At 52.8% G+C, this 20,199-nt stretch overlaps 3 protein-coding genes across 6 annotated transcripts in view; 2 read left to right on the top strand and 1 right to left on the bottom strand.

The window, feature by feature from the left end:
* The window catches only part of CADPS (calcium dependent secretion activator), a 210,575-nt gene extending 207,694 nt beyond the window's left edge, over positions 1-2,881 (top strand). For all 3 annotated transcript variants that reach the window (XM_065687841.1, XM_065687840.1, XM_065687842.1), the window contains one exon: positions 1,519-2,881. In XM_065687841.1, coding sequence (XP_065543913.1) covers positions 1,519-1,698 — 180 coding nt within the window. In that variant the 3' untranslated portion in view covers positions 1,699-2,881. The remainder of the gene's footprint in view (positions 1-1,518) is intronic.
* CEP15 (centrosomal protein 15) overlaps positions 565-20,199 on the bottom strand; it is a 35,353-nt gene continuing 15,718 nt past the window's right edge. Inside the window, exons 5-6 of one of the 2 annotated variants that reach the window (XM_065687846.1) lie at positions 7,459-7,560; positions 569-6,485 (exon numbers count right to left, since the gene is read on the bottom strand). In XM_065687846.1, coding sequence (XP_065543918.1) covers positions 7,507-7,560 — 54 coding nt within the window. In that variant the 3' untranslated portion in view covers positions 569-6,485; positions 7,459-7,506. Of the gene's footprint in view, positions 7,561-20,199 lie in introns of both variants that reach the window. The other variant, XM_065687844.1, reaches the window with a different exon arrangement.
* Positions 12,824-16,120, top strand: FEZF2 (FEZ family zinc finger 2). Its single transcript, XM_065687235.1, has 5 exons — positions 12,824-12,899; positions 13,255-14,093; positions 14,185-14,319; positions 14,420-14,552; positions 14,973-16,120. Exons 2-5 carry the CDS (start codon positions 13,311-13,313, stop codon positions 15,227-15,229), a joined length of 1,308 nt encoding a protein of 435 aa, XP_065543307.1. The 5' UTR covers positions 12,824-12,899; positions 13,255-13,310; the 3' UTR covers positions 15,230-16,120.

Below are 20,199 nucleotides of genomic sequence, written 5' to 3'. Positions count from 1 at the left end.
GTGTGTATGGCATGTAGCAAAGGATAGACGGGGACTTGAAACGTGTATAGAGGCAAAATACAGGTGTGCAAGTAAGAACAACTAAACTGTTTCCATGAAAAAAAGGGAAACTATTGCTATTTGACCCTACCTGTCCCAAAATTAGCCTTTCTGTGGGCAAACATGTGGCTCACACCAATGAACTCCAGTGTTAAAAGGGGTTAAATCAAACCCAAAGTTTTTAATGCTGTTTTACTAAGCCCAGCTCTGGCTCGTGATTATTGTCAGAATGCAAATGAGGATTGTTCTCAGAGCTAACTGAAGTTGTTTCTTTTACAATGGGTGTATATAATCAACTCTAAGAGATCACAAAGGTGAGATAACATACTGTGAAAGTAACATTTTTTTCCTTGAGTGCACGTGTATGTGTATATGTGTGTGTGCGTGCCTTGGACTAATGATAATTATTTCAGTGTGAAATCACAGTGGTTTACATGAAATAATAAGATCACAGAAGGGGGTAAATATATTTTTGATCATTTTAGGCTCTATCTAATGCTTTTTGGTCTAGTATTTTATAATGTTTATGGTCTTGTGTGCAGTGAACACATTGAAGGCATGAATAAATTAAAACTGAAATGTATTAAATGTGCTTTTCATAACTGCAAACAACAGGCACAGACAAATTATTTCTACTCGTCGCTAGCTGAGGAAAGCTTTCTTCCTTGTGCTTTATTTATACCAATATTACATTCAGAAGCAGCTACAACAAATCCAAGGACTTTCTGAAATAGCAGAACAGTAAATAGCTTCCATGAAGAGCACAGAGCAGAACCAAACGAGTTTTATCTCACAGAGTCCAGAACTTCTTACGGAGAAATTCAAATGAAAGAAACTAATTGTAGTAACAAAGGAAGTAGAGCTAACCACGGAAACATAACTCCAGTTGCAGGCTTAGGTGAAGACAGGGAGATTTAAGAAACACATGCCTTGTGCTTATGTTTATACATCAACAGTTTTCTCCAGTGTCCTGGACTTAGTTTATTTAATCCCAATACTGCAAAACTGATTGTTTGATACGGAACATTCCAGGAATGTGTAATCACGTCTGCGGTTACGGACAATAAGTATTCTGCTGCCTGACCTTACAGGCAGGGCGAAAGCAAGCAGAAGCAAGGGAAGTTAGTTAGAGAAGGGCCCTTATCTGTTGATGACTTTTAAGACCCCAGTCTACCATAAGAAAGCACCCCAGTACATCCCTGCTTTGACTCTCACAGAGTTGCAAAGCCCTAATCTGTTGCCCAATGGACCTTTACCATGGTAAAGCAGTAGCCAGCAGAGATGCCCCCCTCAGCCTCTGCACTGCCTGGGGCAATGCAAAATGCCCCCAGGGCTGAGATGTCCCTGGCATCCCATCCTTTTCCATGAGTAGCCCCAACCCTGTGGCACGGGCTGGTCCCTGTGGCGAAGCAGGGTAGCTGGTGTTCTCCCTGACCTCTGAGCTATCTCCTCTTTTCTCTGTGCCTCTTCCCACTGTAGAAGACGTACCGGGATTTCCGATTGCAAGGCGTGCTGGACTCCACCTTGAACAGCAAAACCTATGAGACCATCCGGAACCGGCTGACAGTAGAGGAGGCCACGGCATCGGTCAGCGAAGGCGGAGGGCTCCAGGGCATCACCATGAAGGACAGTGATGAGGAAGATGAAGAGGACGACTAGGGATGCTGGCCCGGAGGACCAGCTGGAGGTCGCCTGGTATCCGTGCATGTACCTCGTCTGTAACTCAGCCACATTAGGAATTTTTCTGTCAGCTCTAAATGCCCATGAGAAGTTTACCAATACAAATGCCATGTTAGCTGTGTGGTAATAAGATTAGCACCTCTCTTTGATTCATCGGTTTCCTGAGTTCATATCTATATGTTCATAAGCAATATGGAACACCGTTGTTTAATACTGTTAATGGAAAAAAAAACTACATAGAAAACATGCTAGGTGTGTCCCTGTTATAATTAAAGTTTAAACAATGCTTCATTAATGTACTGTATATACATTGATGGTAAATTGTTGTGAAGATGAGTGACTCGAGTCCTTTCATTTCTTTGTTTCTCTTCTGTGGATGCCAACTGCTTAAAATTAATTAAAAAAAAAAAAAAAGGAGGAAAAAACCAGCTTTGTTTTTAAAAGAAGAACAAGGCAATTACAAATGATAATTTTTTTTTTGTTCTCCCTGTTCATTTACAAACCAGAAAACAAACAAACCCAGACAGCATTTGAATCATTCCGCATCCTTGTTAATGTACCAGGCTCTTCCCTTCAATATGCAGTTAACTCCATAGAGGCTACATCCCAAAGGGTTAGTCATTCTAATTGCCACACTAGATTAATACTATCATGGATATATCATGCCACATTACAAGTCCAAAGCAGTTGTTTTATGTTGACGTTTGCTCCTCTGAATGTTACATTTTTGTTTCAAATCTCCAATAACTGTGGATGTACAAAGACAACTTTAATTACAATCTTAGACTATACAAATGTGTTTATAATAATATATTGACTATTTATTTCAGTAGATTGTAACCATAATTTACAATCCCTCTGTATCACACTGGTTTTTATATATGTCATGTACATTGCATTTTGACCAGTAACTGCATGTCCATCCGTCCTTCTGGAGCTTTTACTTTCTGTGTAAAATAGTGATTCATCTTGCTTTTTTTGCCTTATACAAGCCGACAGTTGTAAAAGTGTGAGAACTGTGGCTTCTCAATAAATAACTATTCAGATGTCCTAAGAATAAATTATGGAGTCTTTTTATGTCTGCCTTAGAAAAAAATAAATCAATTACCAGCTCAGATGTAAGAGCCCCCACCTCTCAGAATAAAGGCATTTTCTTTTCTCATGGGTGTTTTTAGTTTATTAATGTAAGAAGATGGTTTCCTGATTTGCTCCTCAAGGGCAGGTGGGACCACACTGTCTATTCCCCAGGTACAAAGGCATTTCTGCTATCACCTCTGCAGTTGTTTCCATCATAATCTGCACTCTATATTCTATGACCTGTTTCTGGACATCTAATTGATTATCTTGCCCCGGTTCGGCCCCTGTTGTAGCATGGGTTGTCAGCCTTGCCTGATGCTTACCTGCCACCAAAAGGCCTGTTTGTAGTTGAACTTCGCCCACAATGAGCAGGGCACATACAACCGCATGGCAGACCTCTAGCTGAAATTACAAAGCAGCTTCTTTGATGGAAAGCAGGTTAGTTCGGGAGTTTTCTGAGAGGTTTTGCAGTCACTCCCTCCCTCCAGCCAATTCGAACAAAAAATGACCCCTATATCCTGGGTTTCAGTCATTTGAGAGAAGCAGAAGAGCTGATGTCCTTCGCCCCCAAGCCCAGGAACCTGTTGCCCCTATGGGGAAGAAGGACAAATGTTCACCACATGGGTGAATGCTGGAAAAGCGTCCTGCCTGCACAAACCTGTCCGACATAATGAACCATTAAACTTAAACCATCTTCCAGTGCCCAAGAGCCGTGAGACGCTCCCTGCATATATGTGTCTACCAAAACTGGCCCAGGTGCCTCTGCAGGTCTTTCACTGGGATGCATACAAAACTCATCTATATCTCAACGTCGTTATGTTTGGAGCCTTCACTCACTCCCTGATGCCCTCACAGGACTTGCTTGACAAAATAAGTCTCATGAGACATAAAGCAATAAAGAAACTGCAAGCAGGACCTGGTCCCTTCTTTCCAAGTGGCTGAGACCCACACACATACTGACACATACACGTGCTCTCTTCATCCTCCCCCTCAGCTGTCCCAGATATTTATAGGAAGGGTAACTGCTCAAAAGGAGGTACTAGGAAAGCCTTACCTGGGCTGGTCACCAGGCTGGTAGCTAAAAGCACTGCAGGAGACCCAAATTTGTAGCTCTTCTCCCAGCCAGGCAGAGCTAAGCTGGAGAAACAGCTTGATTCTGCTCTGGAAATGGCTCCCTTTTTTTTTTTTTCCAACATGAAATATTTATTGGATAAAAACACAGCCCACTTCCACCTGCCACCTTTCAAAATAGTGAGCCCTGCTCAGTTTTTTGAATGAAAGAGTGTGGGCGCAGCCTTCAGATGTTCCTTGGCTCTGCTTCACTAACACACATAGGTGCCTCCCTGAAACGGTGGTGATGGACACCCTCGTCTGAGTTTCTGTCTCATTAGCGATGGCCCTATAGCCTGTGACAGCTTTTCACATGCCCTCAATCCCCAATAAAGCACTTTACGGACTTCATAACAACCCTCGGGACATGTCAGGCTTGACCACATGTTGAAAACAAGGAAGCATTAGCCAGCTTACTCCTTTTAAGGAGTTTGAACCCAAACTGATGAGCCTCAAGTTAATACTTTAGTGTGGGCGAGGAGAAGACCTCATGTATGAGCAACGCTGCAAAGCAGGATTGAACCTCACACTCCAGAGCCTGCAGCTGAGCAAAGGAGCACCTTGCACCCTGATTCCCACTGCCTTCCACCCTGCAAGATACATGGTGCTGGCGTGCCGACCCTGTTCTACATGGGTGCTGCACCATGGTACCTTGAGCAGGAAGTTCCCCCTTGGGTTAATCCTGCAGAAATGTTAAATCCAGTTGGTTTGATTTTGTCTGAAAAACATCAATTCATGTTTAAAGCCCTCCTGGCCACAAGCTACACCTTGGACAGCCTCCTGCAGAGCAAAGGTACATCTCAGGCAGCATCTAGAAGGGCTCACTGAGGGATGGGAGCTCTCTGGCAAACCCAGACGAGGAATGCAAAGGTCTGCTGCTAGCTTTCCTTCAACCCATTGCTGCAATGGAACGAGCTCCAACAGTCAAAGGACTTTCTGCCAGTACAACTGCACCTAGATGAAGAATCTGCCAGTACAGTTATGTCAATCAGTTTTGGGGAAAGAGGAAAACTTCATTCTTCTGCCAGCAAAATTTTAAATGATAGATCAGGCCAAAACTTCTCTCGTATTTACAGGGAAGTCCAGCAAAAATATCCTTTTTTTGACAGACTTACTTAAAGCATGTGGCATGGAGACTGAAAATGCTATCAACTATTTGACTGACAAGTGTCAGCAGCTGTTCATCCAATTTGTTTTATATTTCAGCAACTAACAGATTCTTTCCCCTCTGCTGTAATGCATGTCTCCTGGCCCATAGGCATCCAGAAATTGCTTTTCTGCCTCTCTAGTGACCAAAACGTCAAAAATATTAGAAGACAATTTGTGTTCAGAAGCATAAACAGGCATGCAGCAAAGCAAGGATGATTTTGTCAGTGTTCTTTTAAAAAGACTCACAGCAAACCTAAGGCAAAAAATCTCTTCTCTAAGCTTTGAAAGGAAAATCTAAAGTGAAACAAAGGGACCCATAAATCAGCACAGGTTAAACTATCAACTACCAAGGCAAAAAGAAGTCATCTACTGGCCAACCAAAACACAGCTGAGCCATATTTGAACCTCTTGCAGTTTGAACTCCGCACTACCGCCACTACCAGTGTTGGCACAAAAACTTGCTCCATGGTGTGATGCAGCAGAGCCATGGCTGCATCAAGCTGAGTCCAGATAGGAGTCCTTTCAGCCGCTCACCAAACCCAACCTTCTTCACCTTGGGTCTAACAACGCTTTCAGAACCTCTTTGATCCCTAAGTGCGTATAATATAAGTTACAATTACTGCAGTTGCCCCCCATTCTGAACTTGCTGGACTAAAAAGCCTGTGTGACGCCTCTCAAAGGTGAGCTGTGTCTAGCGGCATTTCCTTTATCCAAGCACATTTAGGCTCTTTGAGCTAAAAAACCTGAAGTGATATTTTCCTTAGCCTTTCTAAAAGCTACATATTCCATTTCAAGTTGTAAATCTGCATTTGTTGTAACTATGCAAAATATGGGAGGAAAAAAAGTGCAGAGATTATATGCAATCTGCCAGCAGAGTTGTGTGCCATGAGGAAAATGCCTCGCAGGTCAAAACAAAGAAAAACACTGAGCAACAAATTAGTTGCAGGCAGTAGCTAATATGGAGATCAAAAGATTAAAATCAACATGCAACGATGAAATCACTGGAATAATAGGAGCACTTAAGAAGATTAAGTCAATAACAGAGTCCAGCAGTACAAAAATGAGACTTTGATTATACTGTAAAATTGTATATGGGGAGAGCAAAAGCAATTACAACCACGACATGCTTCACTCTCCCTGCCTTAGACCATCTTGGCTCATTTCCTATGCAAGGAATACAGTTGTTGAAATAAACAGAAATGTTATGACTCAAGTGCTCAATTCAAAACCAAACCAGGTGGTCAGATCAGATTGGGGACTGTCAAGATGGGGTCTATAAAACGAGGACTTGTTGCAGATCCCAGAGGATACGACAGCTGGGGGGGAACAAAGGCCACACCGTTTAGGACTGCTTTCAGCAGAGAATGCTCCACAAGCAGCTGATCCCAGGGGGCCGTCCCAGGCTGTCAGCTGGAGAGGAGAAGCACGCACTGGAAGGGAGAAAGGAAGAGAGAAATAGCTCAAAGGCTTGAAGTGAACGTGGTGGTGAACTCTGGGAACTGGGAAGGGAGTTTTTTCTAGCCAGGTAAAGCAGCAAAGATTGATGGTTTGGTTTTGTGATGGACATCAGAGGCAGCACCCCTTAGATTCCCACATAAGGGACAAGAATATGTCCTGTAGTCAGGTTCACCAGTTCTGGGGGATCACCCAGTAGCACAACCCAATAGGGATGGGAAGGATGAGGACAGCTAACACTCACCTCAACAGATCTACCCTTGATCAAGCCAGGCTGGAAAAAATAAGCCAGTCCCTCCAACACATAATGGCCATGGCCACAGGACACCAGCCTCATCCATAGACTATGAGGCCAAAAGCCTACATCCCCAGGGATAAATGGTTACTGCAGTGGGGTCTTCCTCATCCATAGACTATGAGGCCAAAAGCCTACATCCCCAGGGATAAATGGTTACTGCAGGGGGGTCTTCCTCACCCAGGAGGTCTGAGACACCTTAGTGGGTCCTGCAGTGCTCTGTGTTCCGTGAGGAAGAGCCTAAGCCCTGCTCCTCAAAGACGGGGGATTGTCTCTAGATCGGTTTTTCATCCGCACCACTAACTGCAGCCCCACCACCACCCCAAAATCACAAGCCAGGCTCATAAATAAATCAAATAAATAAATTATCAGCTATTTTTACTGAATTTGTGGGTGTTCTTGAACATTCAGGGAATACTTGGGTTGTGCGTTCAAGTTTTTTCTGGCAATAACAAGGTCTGGATTTTGAGTTTGGGCTCTGATTGTTGGGAGGGATTTTTAGTGGTTCTTCTACCTCATGTCTTCTGCAGTGAAATCAGCACTTTTCTTGTGCCCAAGTGGCACAGCAGCAGGTTCACCAGTCAATCTGGGAGTCCTGCCAGGTTCTCTTCAACTCAGCCACCACCACCAGGGACAGGGATGCTGCAGCCCACCTGGTACCACGTGCTCCGGGGGAAGGAGGCAATGTGCTGCTGTCACTGTCACCTCGGGACCTCGCAGCCCATGGAGTCCTGCTCTGCAGCGGATGGGGACATCTGCGACAAGAGATCAAACACAGGCAAATACAGATCTCAAACAACGCAATATGGGGCACAGGCAGAAAGACTGGTCAACGCAGAGTGGGAAGCGAGTTGAAAAGAGAGAGTGGAAAGATCGGCTTTGGAAGGACTCTTACTCTGAGGTATTTTTCCATTGAAAAAGTAAGTTATTTTGAAAATGTGATGGTTTTCTACCTCATTAAAGGGAGCATAATTCAAAACACGTGGAGTTTGTCCCACTTTTTTTTTTTGGCCATCCTTCTTTGAGGCAAAAAAAGGGAAGGAATAGGAACACAAAACTGAAGTGGGCTTCTACTCATTCTCACTGCTTTTTGCTCCTTTTTCTGAAACGTTTTCAGTAGGAAAGTGAGAAGAAGGCCATCCCCCCATTATATTCTCCTTCTCTACTTCCTCCCACCTTTTCTCCTAAATAGAAAATAAGGGGAAAAAAAACACAAAAAAACCCAGAAAAATCTAAAAGCTCCCACTCTTTCAAAACAAAAAAGTACCACACTTCCAAACATTAGGAAGGGACATCTTTCAGTTGCAGCATTCAGAAATTAAATGCAGCACCGCTCCATCACTGCAACGCAAAGAATGACTATTTCCCACAAGAAGGATGGAGAACAGCAGCTCACCCCTTCAACAATCTCCTGCTTGCCTTCGGGCATGATATGGACTCTGCCAACTCCTTGATGCCTCCTGGGCCAGACCAGTCTCGCACCAGGAGCTAGACTTCACCCATGATGTCTCTCTCTCCACTCCTCACAGGCAGGCAGTGTTTTTGGGGCATAAAGCCTGGCTGGGATCGAGCCGTTAGTTACCATTCCTGTTGACAGGCAAACTAGAATAGGCTCTGGCTCACTTTCTCCGAGCTGCGGAAGGAGGAATGAGCCGGGAAAAGAGTTCATTCAATTGCTTCTGTTTGGCAGCTCTGCAGGACTCTCCGCATAGAACAGAAAGCGATGTGGCAAGTAAGGAGTTGCCATTTTTAGAATTACATAAGCCAGTTTGATTGCCATCGAGGCACTCTGTGCAGCTCCTGCCATGGTGCCCTGCCGCTTGCTCTGCAGCGGGGCCGGGTTTCAAACAGCTTCAGGAGCAGGTCAGAAACCTGCTCTTCAAATCAGCTTAAAACCAGCAGTGTTAGCCCTTCAAAGTCAGCAAGGACCCTAGGCCAGGGTGCTTCCAAAATCCCACTGACCACATTTGCTGTGGGACTCAAGCAGTGCTCCAACCCCTAGCCCCTCAGTAGTGCTTCATATGCCAAATAAAATAAATTAGGACTATCTGCCTGCATAGATGCTATAATGTGTGTGTAACTGAATGAACGGCCTGAAAACAACAGCCTGGAGGGCCCCAGTGACAAGCTGGCTTCACCATGCGTTGCTCCTGTCCCATACAGTCATGCCTGTCTCCAGTGGGTGACACAGCAGAAGAGGGGGGTCACCTCACTGACCCTAAGGGCCCTGCCCGTGTTGGCTCCCATTATACAACACCATGGTTTCAAAGGGGTAACAGGAAGCAGTCAAACGGGTAACAAACGCCTCTTCACCCCAGCGCCAAACTGCTATCCCCATTTCCCCATTCGTTGCCCATTGATTTGTCCAAAAAGTGCCTCTGACCACTGCAAACTGAACTCCACCCAAACACCTTGGGGCCATTCCTGGGTTGCCCTTTAGGGCCACTAATTGCTGACCTGCACTGAGCCAGACCCAAACTCAGCACGGTGGAGCCCGAGCCTGGCCATCACCGCAGTCCAGCTCTCCTCCATTGGCCCCTCCGCCGCAGCTCACACCAGCTACAAAGCCACATCAGCAGCTGCTCCCCAGCTCGAAAAGGCAGCCCCATCCTAATTGCCTGGACTGGTGGCTCACCCGGTCGTCCATCACCTCCTGCTGTTGAAAATAAATAATAATAAAAGTACTTTAAAATCACATATAAAAAGCAAAGCAGCCTAGAAATCAAAGCCACCATTTCAGAGAGATCGAAGCATAATGCTAATAACTTTCGGCAGCTTCCACTGTGGAGTTTAAGCAGCTGCCAAGTTAAATAACCAGGAGTATCCTAAGTTATCTTCCAGTGGACCATAAATGCTCAGCGCCGACTGCCCCGGCGGGGCGGCCGGACGGGCGGGAGCGCGGCCGGGCCTGTGGGCCCCTGCGCCCCGAGCCGGGACGGAGCCCAGGCGGAACGCGGTCCCGGGGAGCCCCTCATCGGGCAGGTTCGGTTGTCGGGGGACGAAAGGGAAAGCCCCACCGGTTTTTGATGTCAGCGGCCGAGGAGTGTTTGGGGCCGGGGCAGCGTGGCCGCAGCTAACGGGACCGGGCGCCCAGCGAGCCCTGGGATGCGCCCGGGCTGCTTCGCGGGGCCGGCCGGGCACCGCAGCCGTTTATCGGGGATGCAGCCGCTCAAAAATAACCTGGGGAACGATCGCGTTTGCGTTGTGAGAGGCTTCGCGGCGAGCGCCTTCCAGGGAGAAAAACCCGCAAACCATTTCGCCCCTCCAAACCCCGGGTGAAGGATTAAAACCCCGCAGGAAGAGGCAGAGAGCGGCGCTGGGACGGGACCCCGCAGCCCGCCCGACGTGCGGCAGCTCCTGCCCCCAAAGCCGGGCTTAGGGCACAGAGCGGGGCTTAGGCGCGGCGGGGCTGGGGCAGCTGTCCCAAAGTCAGTCATTTGTAATAGGCTTGCCGGAAGAGCAGCAGTGGAATTGATAGAGACAGCCTCCAGCTGCGCCCAAACCTGCGGTTTCAATTAAAATACTGAGCTCCGATGCGCGGGTTTGAGCTGGGATCCCCAAGAGCTGATGCGCAGGGAGGCTTCTCACCCTGCACGGGGGCTTCTTCGGGCCGCGGCCCCGGGGCTGCTACACGGGGTCCCCGCCGCTCCTCACCCCCGGGAGCCCCGAGGCTTGCGGGACCCGCCGACCTGCTCGGTGCGGAGCGGGGAACCGGCGGCGGCCGTGCCTTCGGCCGGGGAAGGGAGAGAGGGAGAGACCCGGCCCGGAGAGCAGCCCGGCAAGTGGAAGCTGGCAGCGAGGTCCCGGCCCCGGCTCCGCAGCCCTCTTTTATCCTGCCCGAAATCATCTCGTTTACAGAAAATATTTGTTTGCACTATTAGTTGGTACTGGAGTTAATTACTCAACGTGTGAGCGGGGAGTAATATGGATAAAAGCAGCCCCAGTGTTTATTGTGTGGGTGAGCTGTTTGAGCGGTGCTTGAATAAACTGCAATTAGGGTTAGATAGAGATTAATTAACATGTGAGTGGCAAGGTGTAAAATAGTTCCCAACCCTCCGCTCAGTATAATCTGCAGGCGAGGAAAAGAAGTTTGTGGAGGCTAATTAAATACTTTGCTAAAGCCGACGAGCCCCGGGAGCGAGCGGAGCCCAGCCGTTGCCTGCCCCCTGCTCGCTGCCGGGCAGAGGCTCTGCTCGGCTTCCCCGGGGCTCTCCCGCAGTCCAAGCACCGGTTTGTGCCGGTGCATACGGCTCTCCGCGGTTCCATCTCACCTTCTCCCCCCTTAAAACGCAGGACCCGTCGGAGGAGACCGGCAGGACAGCAGCGAGCAGGGCTGGGGGACACCAACTCCTGATGCTCCAGATGGGAAGGCCCCTATTGCCGAGGCGGGGTGCCCCCCCTCACGTTCCCGAGGAGCCCCCGGGGTAGGGCGCTCCCCTCCGCCAGCCGGGGGCTGCTGCCGCCGCTTACAAAGTTTGTCTCCGGAGCGTGCTGCGGTTCGCAGGTGAAAGAGCCTGTCTGCAAACAGCCGCCGGCGAGCTGCCCCGGCGGGGAGGCGAGGGGAGGCTTGTCAGAACCCCCGAATTCCTCCAAACTTTCTTAGGCGTGCGAGGGAGGTGGGAAAAGTAATAATAAATATATATATATATATGGATATAGGGGCCTTTTCATTGCTTTGCTTCACCTCTGGCCAGGCTCAGTCTAAACCCTTCGCTCCCCCGCCCCCTCCCCCGGCTAATCCTCCCCTTTATTTTAGAAACACACAAAACCAGGTTCCACGCAGCGCTATAGTGGCTACAAGTGAAAGAGAACTGAGCGCCCTGAATCGCTGGGGGGAAATTGGTCCGGCTGAATAGCCCCGGCGAGGGACGGGCGGCTAATGGGGGCCAAGGGGGGTGCTGCCGCCGCGGCCGGGCCCCCCAAACCAGGTGGACACGGGGCTTTCTCAATGCCCGCGTCCTCGCATCTGAGGGTTCTGTAAATCCTCCCCTCCCGCATCAAGTCGTTTTAATTAGAGAGAGGAAGGGAAGGACCCCCAGCATCCAGGCGCTGTAATGTAGCGTCGCCTATTTTGGGGAAGAGGGAGGATGGGGGGGGGGGGGGCGTGGGGGGGCACGACCAAGGCTATAAGGGGGAGCCGCTCGGCTGCCCCCCCCAGGGAAGCGGGCACCTTTCGGGGGGACAATTTGCAAACCTCCCGTTTGCAGCGCACGGGGCCGTGTTTTAATTTATTTTTAAATATTTTTCATTTATTTATTAATTTATTTTTTAAAAAGCAGCGAAAACCCAGCCCCGGACTCGACTCCCTCCGCGTTTATTTAAGGCTAATCATCAGCTACCCTGAGAGGGGTGGAATTAAACTTAGTTTAATTAACATTAATACACTGTCCTAATTAATGGGTTGGCTATTAATTTATACATGCTGGGGAGGCTCGCAGATAAGTGACAATTTATTAATTATCTTCCAGCTCGGTTGCAACGGAGCTGATTGCAGATGGGTTGCCAAAATAACTCGAGCATGGTTGCGTGGTAGTTGCTTTAGGAAGGGAAAAAAAATTCATTCTCCCCCTTCTTAAAGAAAAAAAAAATAAAAAAAGAGAAAGAAAAAGAAGAAGAAGGGAAAAAAAAAAAATCCTCACGCTCACTCGGAGTGGCTCTTCTAACCCCAGCAAGAACTGGAGCACTCTTTTCCACCCAACTTGTGAATCGCACTTGCCTTCTAATTTGCCACATGCAAAACGATTCCTCTGCTTTGCAAGTTGCTTTTTAAGAAGGGAGAGAGAGAGGAAAAAACGCAGCTCGCACACGAGCGATTTGTGCGTCTTAAACTGGAAGGAAATTGTGCGTGGAGAGAAAGGGGGGGGGAAGCTCCTCTTCCTCTCTCTGCCCCAGCCCACCGCGCTCCAGCCCGGCGCCTCGGCTCAGGGAAGATCCATGGTGGCATCCCCATGTCATTCTGCTCCAAGTGACTTCATGTGATGTCAGCTTTAAATGTACGAGACCGTGATCTGACGCTCAGGAAGATGTTTGCTATCAAAATGTGACGGTGGCCACACCGCGCTGCTTGGATGAGGCTCGCCGGCGCTGGGCAAAGGTAAGTGGTCCCAAGCCGAACCCCGCCGCCCCTCACCGTGCCCCCTGCCCCCCGCATCCCCTGCACCGCGGCCATCGGTGGGGCTGGGCTGGGTGGCATTGGGCTGGGGGAGACTTTTCTTTTTCTTTCTTGGCTTTTTTTTTTTCTTTTAAATACTAACAAGGTCTAGCTCGCATGTTACTTTAGCGTGTTCCGCTTAATGAGCAGTAATCTGGTACCCTACGTGCCATTGTTCTTGGATATGTTCATTTGAATGTAAATAGGGAGGGGGTGCCGGTGGAGGGGGGGGGTGGGGTGGGGGGAGAATAAGGTGCTTATTAAATTGATTTGTCTCCCTGGCTTTTCTGGAATGCAGAGCCGAGAGCGGGAGCGACTCGCTGCTCACACCAAGTTCCCGCACGGCGGAGCGACATGGCGAGCCCGGGGTCGCTGGAGACGGTCATGCCTTCCTCCTGCCCCCGGCACGACGGCAGGGCCGCCGCCGCTAACCCCTCCAAGACCCTGGCCTTCTCCATCGAGCGGATCATGGCCAAGACGTCGGAACCCAAGCCAGCCTTCGAGCAGCGGCACGGAGGGCCGGAGTCGGAGCCGGTCAAGAAGCCGCTGAGCCTGTGCTCACCCCTGCCCTGCGTGATCCCCATCCCGCCGCTGGGCTACGAGGTGCCCTCCAAGACTCTCAGCTACTCGGAGCTGTGGAAGAGCAGCCTGCGGGGCGGCGCGGGGCTCTGCAAAGCCAACTGCGGCGTGTGCTGCAAGGCAGAACTCGCCCTGGGCCAGCCCAGCGGCCGGCTCATCAAGCCGCAGGTCATCCACCAAGCGGGGGCCGTGCCGGCCGCCCCCCGCTCCCTTTACTACTTCAATTACCTGGACGCCGCGTACCACCCGGCCGACATCCTGCACGGACAGCTCTTCCCCGCCGGCCTGCTGGGCGCCCCGCCGCCGGGGGGCCTCTCGGCCCACCAGAAGCTTTTCCTGCTGGAAAACGCCAAGCTAGCGGGGCTGGCGGCCGAGAAGCTGCCACCACCGCCGCCCTTCGCCCATAAGGAGCGGCTGCCGGGACACCTTGACCAGGTGATGAAGGATGCGGCGGCGGCGGAGCGCGGCGGCCCCCCCAAGGGCCACGCCAAGCTGGGGGGCGGCGGCGGCGCGGCGGAGGGAAAGCCCAAAAACTTTACCTGCGAGGTCTGCGGCAAGGTAAGGGGGGCGCCGGCAACGGGGAGGTGGGGGGGACACACACACACCCCAGGAGCGGGCCTGACCTCGCCTTCCCGGCGCTTCCCCGCAGGTATTCAACGCGCACTACAACCTCACCCGCCACATGCCGGTGCACACGGGGGCCAGGCCGTTCGTGTGCAAGGTCTGCGGGAAGGGCTTCCGCCAGGCCAGCACCCTGTGCCGGCACAAAATCATCCACACCCAGGTAGGTGGGGGGCTAGGCGGGGGGAAGCGGCAGGCCCCCGCCCCCCTCAGCCCCCCCTGACCGGCCTCTCGCTTTCCTTCCCCCCCCACCCCGGTTGCAGGAGAAACCCCACAAGTGCAACCAGTGCGGGAAGGCGTTCAACAGGAGCTCCACGCTCAACACCCACATCCGCATCCACGCCGGCTATAAGCCTTTCGTCTGCGAGTTCTGCGGCAAGGGCTTCCACCAGAAAGGTGAGCTGGGCTGGGATGGGACGGGGCCTTCGCCCACCGTTAGCGGAAATTAGACGCGGCGAGCCCTGCCCAGCTCGGCCCGGAGCAGCCGCCGCTCCCAATTACTTCCCCTCCAAGCGGGGCCGCATCGCTGGGCCCCGCTGATGGTTCTCCCTAAATGGTTTTTAAATGAGAGGTGCCGGGCCTTGGTCCTAATCCAGAGCCCCTCCGTTTGCCGCGGGTCACCGGGCTGACCCCGTCTCTCATTTGTGCCGCGCCAGTTGCACGCTGCTCCGCGCTGACAGGGACCGAGTTTGACAAGGCGGGCGGGGGGAGACCCTTCCTAATGCCCCCCACCTCGTCCTGCCCGGTTTTACCTGTGCGCCGAGCGGCCTGGGCACCCTCGGTAACCCCCTTTTCCACCTTCTTCCTTTCTCGCAGGCAACTACAAGAACCACAAGCTGACCCACAGCGGGGAGAAGCAGTACAAGTGCACCATTTGCAACAAAGCCTTCCACCAGATCTATAACTTGACTTTCCACATGCACACCCACAATGACAAGAAGCCCTTTACGTGTGTCACTTGCGGGAAAGGATTTTGCAGAAACTTTGATTTAAAAAAGCACGTCCGAAAGTTGCACGACAGCATCTCCAGCGCTCCTCCGCCGCGGGACCCTGGGCGCAGCGGGCAGAGCTAAGGGCCCCGCACGCCGCCCCACTCGGACCTGCTCCACCAGGCCAGCACTATTTATCCAAACCAGCCTTTGCTTCTCTTCTTTTCCCCAGCGAGCTCAGCCGCCGGTAGCAAGCGATCCCGAGCCGCAGTTGTATATAAGAGGAATCTTATTTAACGGCGCGCTGCGCCGCTGGAGCGGGCCAGGAGGGGCCGGGCTGGCCGCCCCCCGTCAGGACAGCGCTCTTTATCCGTGTCTGTAAATCTCCATTTTAAATGTACGCTCGAATAAGTGAGGAATATATCTATATCTATATCTATCTATGATGGGACAATAAACCGACCCTTCGCAGGTGTCTCATTTCCCACCTCGGCCCCGGTCCGAGCCGGGGACCGGGCTCAACGGCGCTGTCCGCCGGCTATACGCGGCTTGCGGGAGCTCCGGGAGCCGGGACGACGGCGGGAAGAGCCAAGCCCTGCCGCCCCGGGGCCCACCGAGCGCTGTGGAGGAAACCGAACGAGGGCGGGAGGGCAGCGGGCGGCTTCCTGGCGCTGCCGCCCCCCGGGAGCGGGGCAGCGCCGCTGCGGGACCCCCGGCGGGCTGCGCCAAGGGTGGCTCGGAGTTTCCCCGCGCCGCTTCCCGCGGCCGGTTCATTACGGCGTGTTAAATCCGCTGCTGAATGACTCTCTTCCCCTGCATGCAGATAAAATGATCTCACGCTTGCTTTCCGAGTAATGACCCAAATTAAGAGAGAAAACACAGACCCTTCAAACCGCATTACATTAATCTAATCACTCCCAGCAGGCCTCAGAAACTCTTTTTGATCAGAATATGGATAATCAAGCACTTGGATAACACTAAATATTCCCTTCTCATCTCCACCCCTCCCTCACTTTTAATATGCGAGTGTCTATTCCGGCCACGTCGTTAGGAACAATATTATTCTAGCGGAGTAAGGAGCTGGAGCCGGCCGTGCGTGTGCGTGTGCTCGGGCCGAGCTTGCCAATGAAGAGGGGGACGAGCGAGGCACCAAAATGCCTGGGGACGGTGTAACAGGGAGTTCACCTTTCTCCGCTTAATTGAGTAGCTAAACGGTGGGAGGCAAGGACAAGCACAGCTCGGGAGGCGACCCCTCGCTCCGGCTTTCGGGATTCATTAATCGGCTGCGATGCTCCGCTCTCCCCGAGGAGCGGGCCGGGCCCGGGGGGGTGCCGGGGCCCCTGCTCCCGCTGGAGGGAGCCGGGCCAGTTCAGAGATGCTCGGGGTTTGCATTTTGAAGTACCAGAAGTAGCGTTTGGACGGTTTGCGTCGGGTGAGGAGCGGGAAAGGATGCCCGTGGTCCTGGCAGAGGGGAAAGATCGTGGTGGAATTTGTAAGATTTGGGGAGAGTTTCAGGTTATATTAAAAAAAGAAATAAGAAAAATTGAACCCCGTCGCTGTAAGTCTCTGCTCTGGGAAGCCTCGAGGGGGGAAGGGGGGGGAAACCGTCCCCAAGCAGTGAAGGGGCTGTATCTCAGCCCCTCACCGGCGGATCGCGGCTGCGAACCGCCAGCCGAGCCCGGTTCTCCCCAGCAACGGGGCGGGAGAGCCCCCGGTCCGGAGGCACCGGGAAGGGACCCCTCTCCTCTGAATGGGCACTGTGCGGGGGGACACACGGCAGGACAGGGTCCCGGAGGCGGCGAGCGGCGGGTTGCGCGCAGCTCGGGAGCAGCCGCGGAGCCGGCCCCGCTGCCAGGGCCGGGGACAGCGGCACTGGAGGAGGGCAGGGCTGTGCTGCCAGGCGGGCGCCCAAAACGGGTCCCCCCAGACAGCGCGCAGGCTGCTTCCCCAGAGCTCCTGCCAGGCGGGAGCAGCGCGAAACCCGCTCCCGGGACGGGAATGAAGGGAAGCGCGTTCCTTTCGCGTTTTTATAAAAAGCGGCGCTGCACACAGAGCCCTCTGTGAGGGGGGGAGCGGCATCCCCGTCACGGCTGCGGGCATCCTCAGGGCAGCCCGGGTGCCGAGCCGGCCCGGTGGGTCACGCCGGCGGTGGTGGGCAGCGCAGCCCGTCCCGCGCCGGCGTCGCGCCGGTGTCCCCCGGCCTCGGGCGCACCGGGAAGCGGTCGCCACCGGCCCCCTCACCCCCTCCTTCTTCCCCGGGATCTCACCCGGATCCCGGCACACACAAGCCGCAGATCGCGGGGGAGGGGCGGCTCTGTCAGACACACACACGCCAGAGCCTCCAATTATCTTCTCCCTCACAAGATGTTTCTGCTGTCCACGACTGCTCACACTTCGGCACTCTTGCCAGCAAGCCTCAATAATAACACAAAAACCCGCACAGAAACCCCTCTCTCGGCACCGCAGCCAGGCACACAACAGATTGAGCAGGGCCGGTGCCTCGGGGGGAGTGGGTTAGAGGTGCCTCCGCGTACAGAGCGACGAGCCAGCACCGTCGGGCTACCCCCCGCCTAGCTCGGCTCGGCCCGGTCCGGTGCGTCCCTGGGACCGGGCAGCAGCCAGGTGCGCCCCGCCGGGCACCGGGAAGCGAACAACCTGGAGGCAGCTGCGTTGCCCTTTTCCCTGCACTCCGCTCTCCAAACGTCTGAGCAACCAGTTTGCTGCTAGAAACATGTTAATTGCCAACGGAGCTCATTAAGGCATGCACATGCAAAACACAGCAAGGGAGATTAAATGGACAAAAGCGCAATAATGAACTGTCAAAAATCGGACCCATCTACAAGACCAGGAGCACTCAAGAATGAGGCATTTAGAGGCAACAAAGGATTGTCTGGGACAGGAAGAAAGGACGACCTAGACTTTTGTTTAGTCAACACAATTGATTACAAATGAGAGATTAACAGGATAGCTTCAGAGTTTTTTTGAAGGAGGCAGAAGAGAAAAGTCCAATTAAGTGCACCGAATGTTAACTACATTGATTTCCACGGCCAGCCCTAGAGAAATTCTCATTAAACCATCCCTGGCGATCCCTTTTGGAAAGTAATTTGTCTCCCTGATGGAGCACAGAAAGGGAGCCGTGTAAAGAGAAAGAAGCGCTAGTTCTTGGCACAATGAGCTTAGGAGACACACTGGAAAGAGCCAAAGGGGGAGTTAATGAGCATCTGACAAGCCGCTTGGACCCGGGCCTGGAGAGCAGCGATGAAAAGATGGAATTGGCCAACAACTATTCTTTATATCAAACATAAAAAGGCCAATCTGAAACAGGGCTGCTCAAAGCTGGTGGGGAAGAAAAGAAAGGCCCCCACTGGGGGGTGGAGTGGAGGGCTCAACTGCCCCACTGGGATGGGGAAAAAACCATAATCTACCGGTATGACCCTCTCGGAGACCGGGGCTGCGGGACTCGGCACCACCCCCGGTCAGGGCTGGGAGGGGGCTCAGCTTCACCCCACACCGCCCCCCCCGGGTAAGGGGACCCCACGCCCGCCGCGCTGGCAGCAGCCTTAGGAGGTTGTCCCGCAGAGGTAGATCGCCAGGCGGCACAACCGCGGCCTGGCTCTCCCCGGGAGGCCGCGCCGCCCCGAATCCGCCTTCCACCTTCCTCCCGGGGGTGCATTTGCCCGACACCCCCCCAGGGACCGGGCACCGCAAGGCGACGCGCCTCCTCTCCCCTCGTGTAGACACGGCTCGCTCGGAGGCTCTTAAATCAGATTAGGGCTCGTTAATAACAATTTTGGCTTAAGTCTGTATTGACTTAGGTTTAGGAATGGCTTAGCACTTTCGCTTAAGTCAACACGACAGCTAAATTGACACATGCCTTTCCCAACCCGCAGGGCTCCCGCGGACGCACAGGTGCCCGCAGGACTCGTCCTTCTGCCGCTTTAAGCCGTTTTACGCGAGTATTTGCATTATCTTTGAGCGAGCCACCGGACCTCGAGGGTGCCGGCCCATTCCTCATGTCACCCACGAGGGTCCCCCCACGGACCTCTCGAGGTTGAGCCCTTCGAGCTCTCGCCCTTCTCGCCGCTCAGCCCCAGTGGTCCTTCCCCAGTCTGCTCCCTAACGCCCCTCGCCACCCCTGCGGGTGTGGACCTCGGATACCCCAGAGAATCGGGGCCGCGCCGACAGCCGGCTCCGATCCCGGGGGGGACACCGAGAGACACCTGGGGGCAGTGCAGGAAGAGGGGGCGAGCGGCTGCTACCCCGGGGGTGCGCTGCGAGGGGCTGTAATGATGGAGCTGCTTGGTGACCCATGCTCACCCCACACTCTCCCGAGTGCTCCGGCGAGCAGATCTTACACCACAACGAGCTTCACCCCAAACCATTCGCCTTCCTAACCCTCCTCTCACTACGACCTTCCCTTCTTCCAGCCACCAGCTCTGCAACTCTCTAGGGTGACCCAGTGTCACAACTAAAGCCCTCAGTAGACACGTCTTTAGAGGAGAAAAAACTCTTTACCAGCTTGCTTCTACCGTCCTCCACGACCCTCCAGGAAACCTATCCGACCGTTTAACACTACTCCTAGCCTACTCGTACCGCTAACCCTGCCTGAACTAATGCCACAAGCACACGTTACTCCTATTTCTCTCCTGCAACTGCTTGATTGATTGAATCATGGGCAACACGTGCCCTCAATTAAAAACATTTAAACGAGGTGCATGCGGACGCCTGTGCTCCCTGTGTTGGGGTAGGTTACTTTTCCTTCTCAGGTGGTGCACTCAGCCCTGGGACATCGGGAGCACAAACAGCTCTCTGGCGTGGCTGTTTCAAGCCACCAGTACTCTTAAATCGGAAAAACCCTGCTTTGAAGTGACCCCGGGAAGAGCGTGTTTAGTTAGGGCAACGCCTTGTTGTCCTCATCGGGGACAACGAATTGCTGGATGTGGAGCGCAGGGGAAGGGGCTGCTCTCAGAGTTCTGGGTTTGTAACCCCGAAACAACACCGAAACGTGACTTTTCCTACAAGCATTCGCATCTTTGCAGTCTCCCGCAAACGCAGCAACTGATGAGTAACTTTAAAAGCTGGTAGGGAGCAGAAGCCCCTCCAGATGATGGGCA

This window comes from Lathamus discolor, chromosome 7 (assembly GCF_037157495.1).
Source record: "Lathamus discolor isolate bLatDis1 chromosome 7, bLatDis1.hap1, whole genome shotgun sequence".
NCBI lineage: Eukaryota > Metazoa > Chordata > Aves > Psittaciformes > Psittacidae > Lathamus > Lathamus discolor.
The sequence above is the reverse complement of the archived record's forward strand: the minus strand, read 5'-3'. Positions and strand labels throughout refer to the sequence as shown.

What these genes read in the sequence shown, in the direction of transcription:
- FEZF2 (XM_065687235.1), top strand. Translation starts at nt 13,311, where the DNA reads ATGGCGAGCCCGGGGTCGCTGGAGACGGTCATGCCTTCCTCCTGCCCC. An exon ending in CCTGCGAGGTCTGCGGCAAG is followed by an intron (nt 14,094 to 14,184) that starts GTAAGGGGGGCG and finishes GCTTCCCCGCAG; the next exon opens with GTATTCAACGCGCACTACAA. An exon ending in ACAAAATCATCCACACCCAG is followed by an intron (nt 14,320 to 14,419) that starts GTAGGTGGGGGG and finishes CCCCGGTTGCAG; the next exon opens with GAGAAACCCCACAAGTGCAA.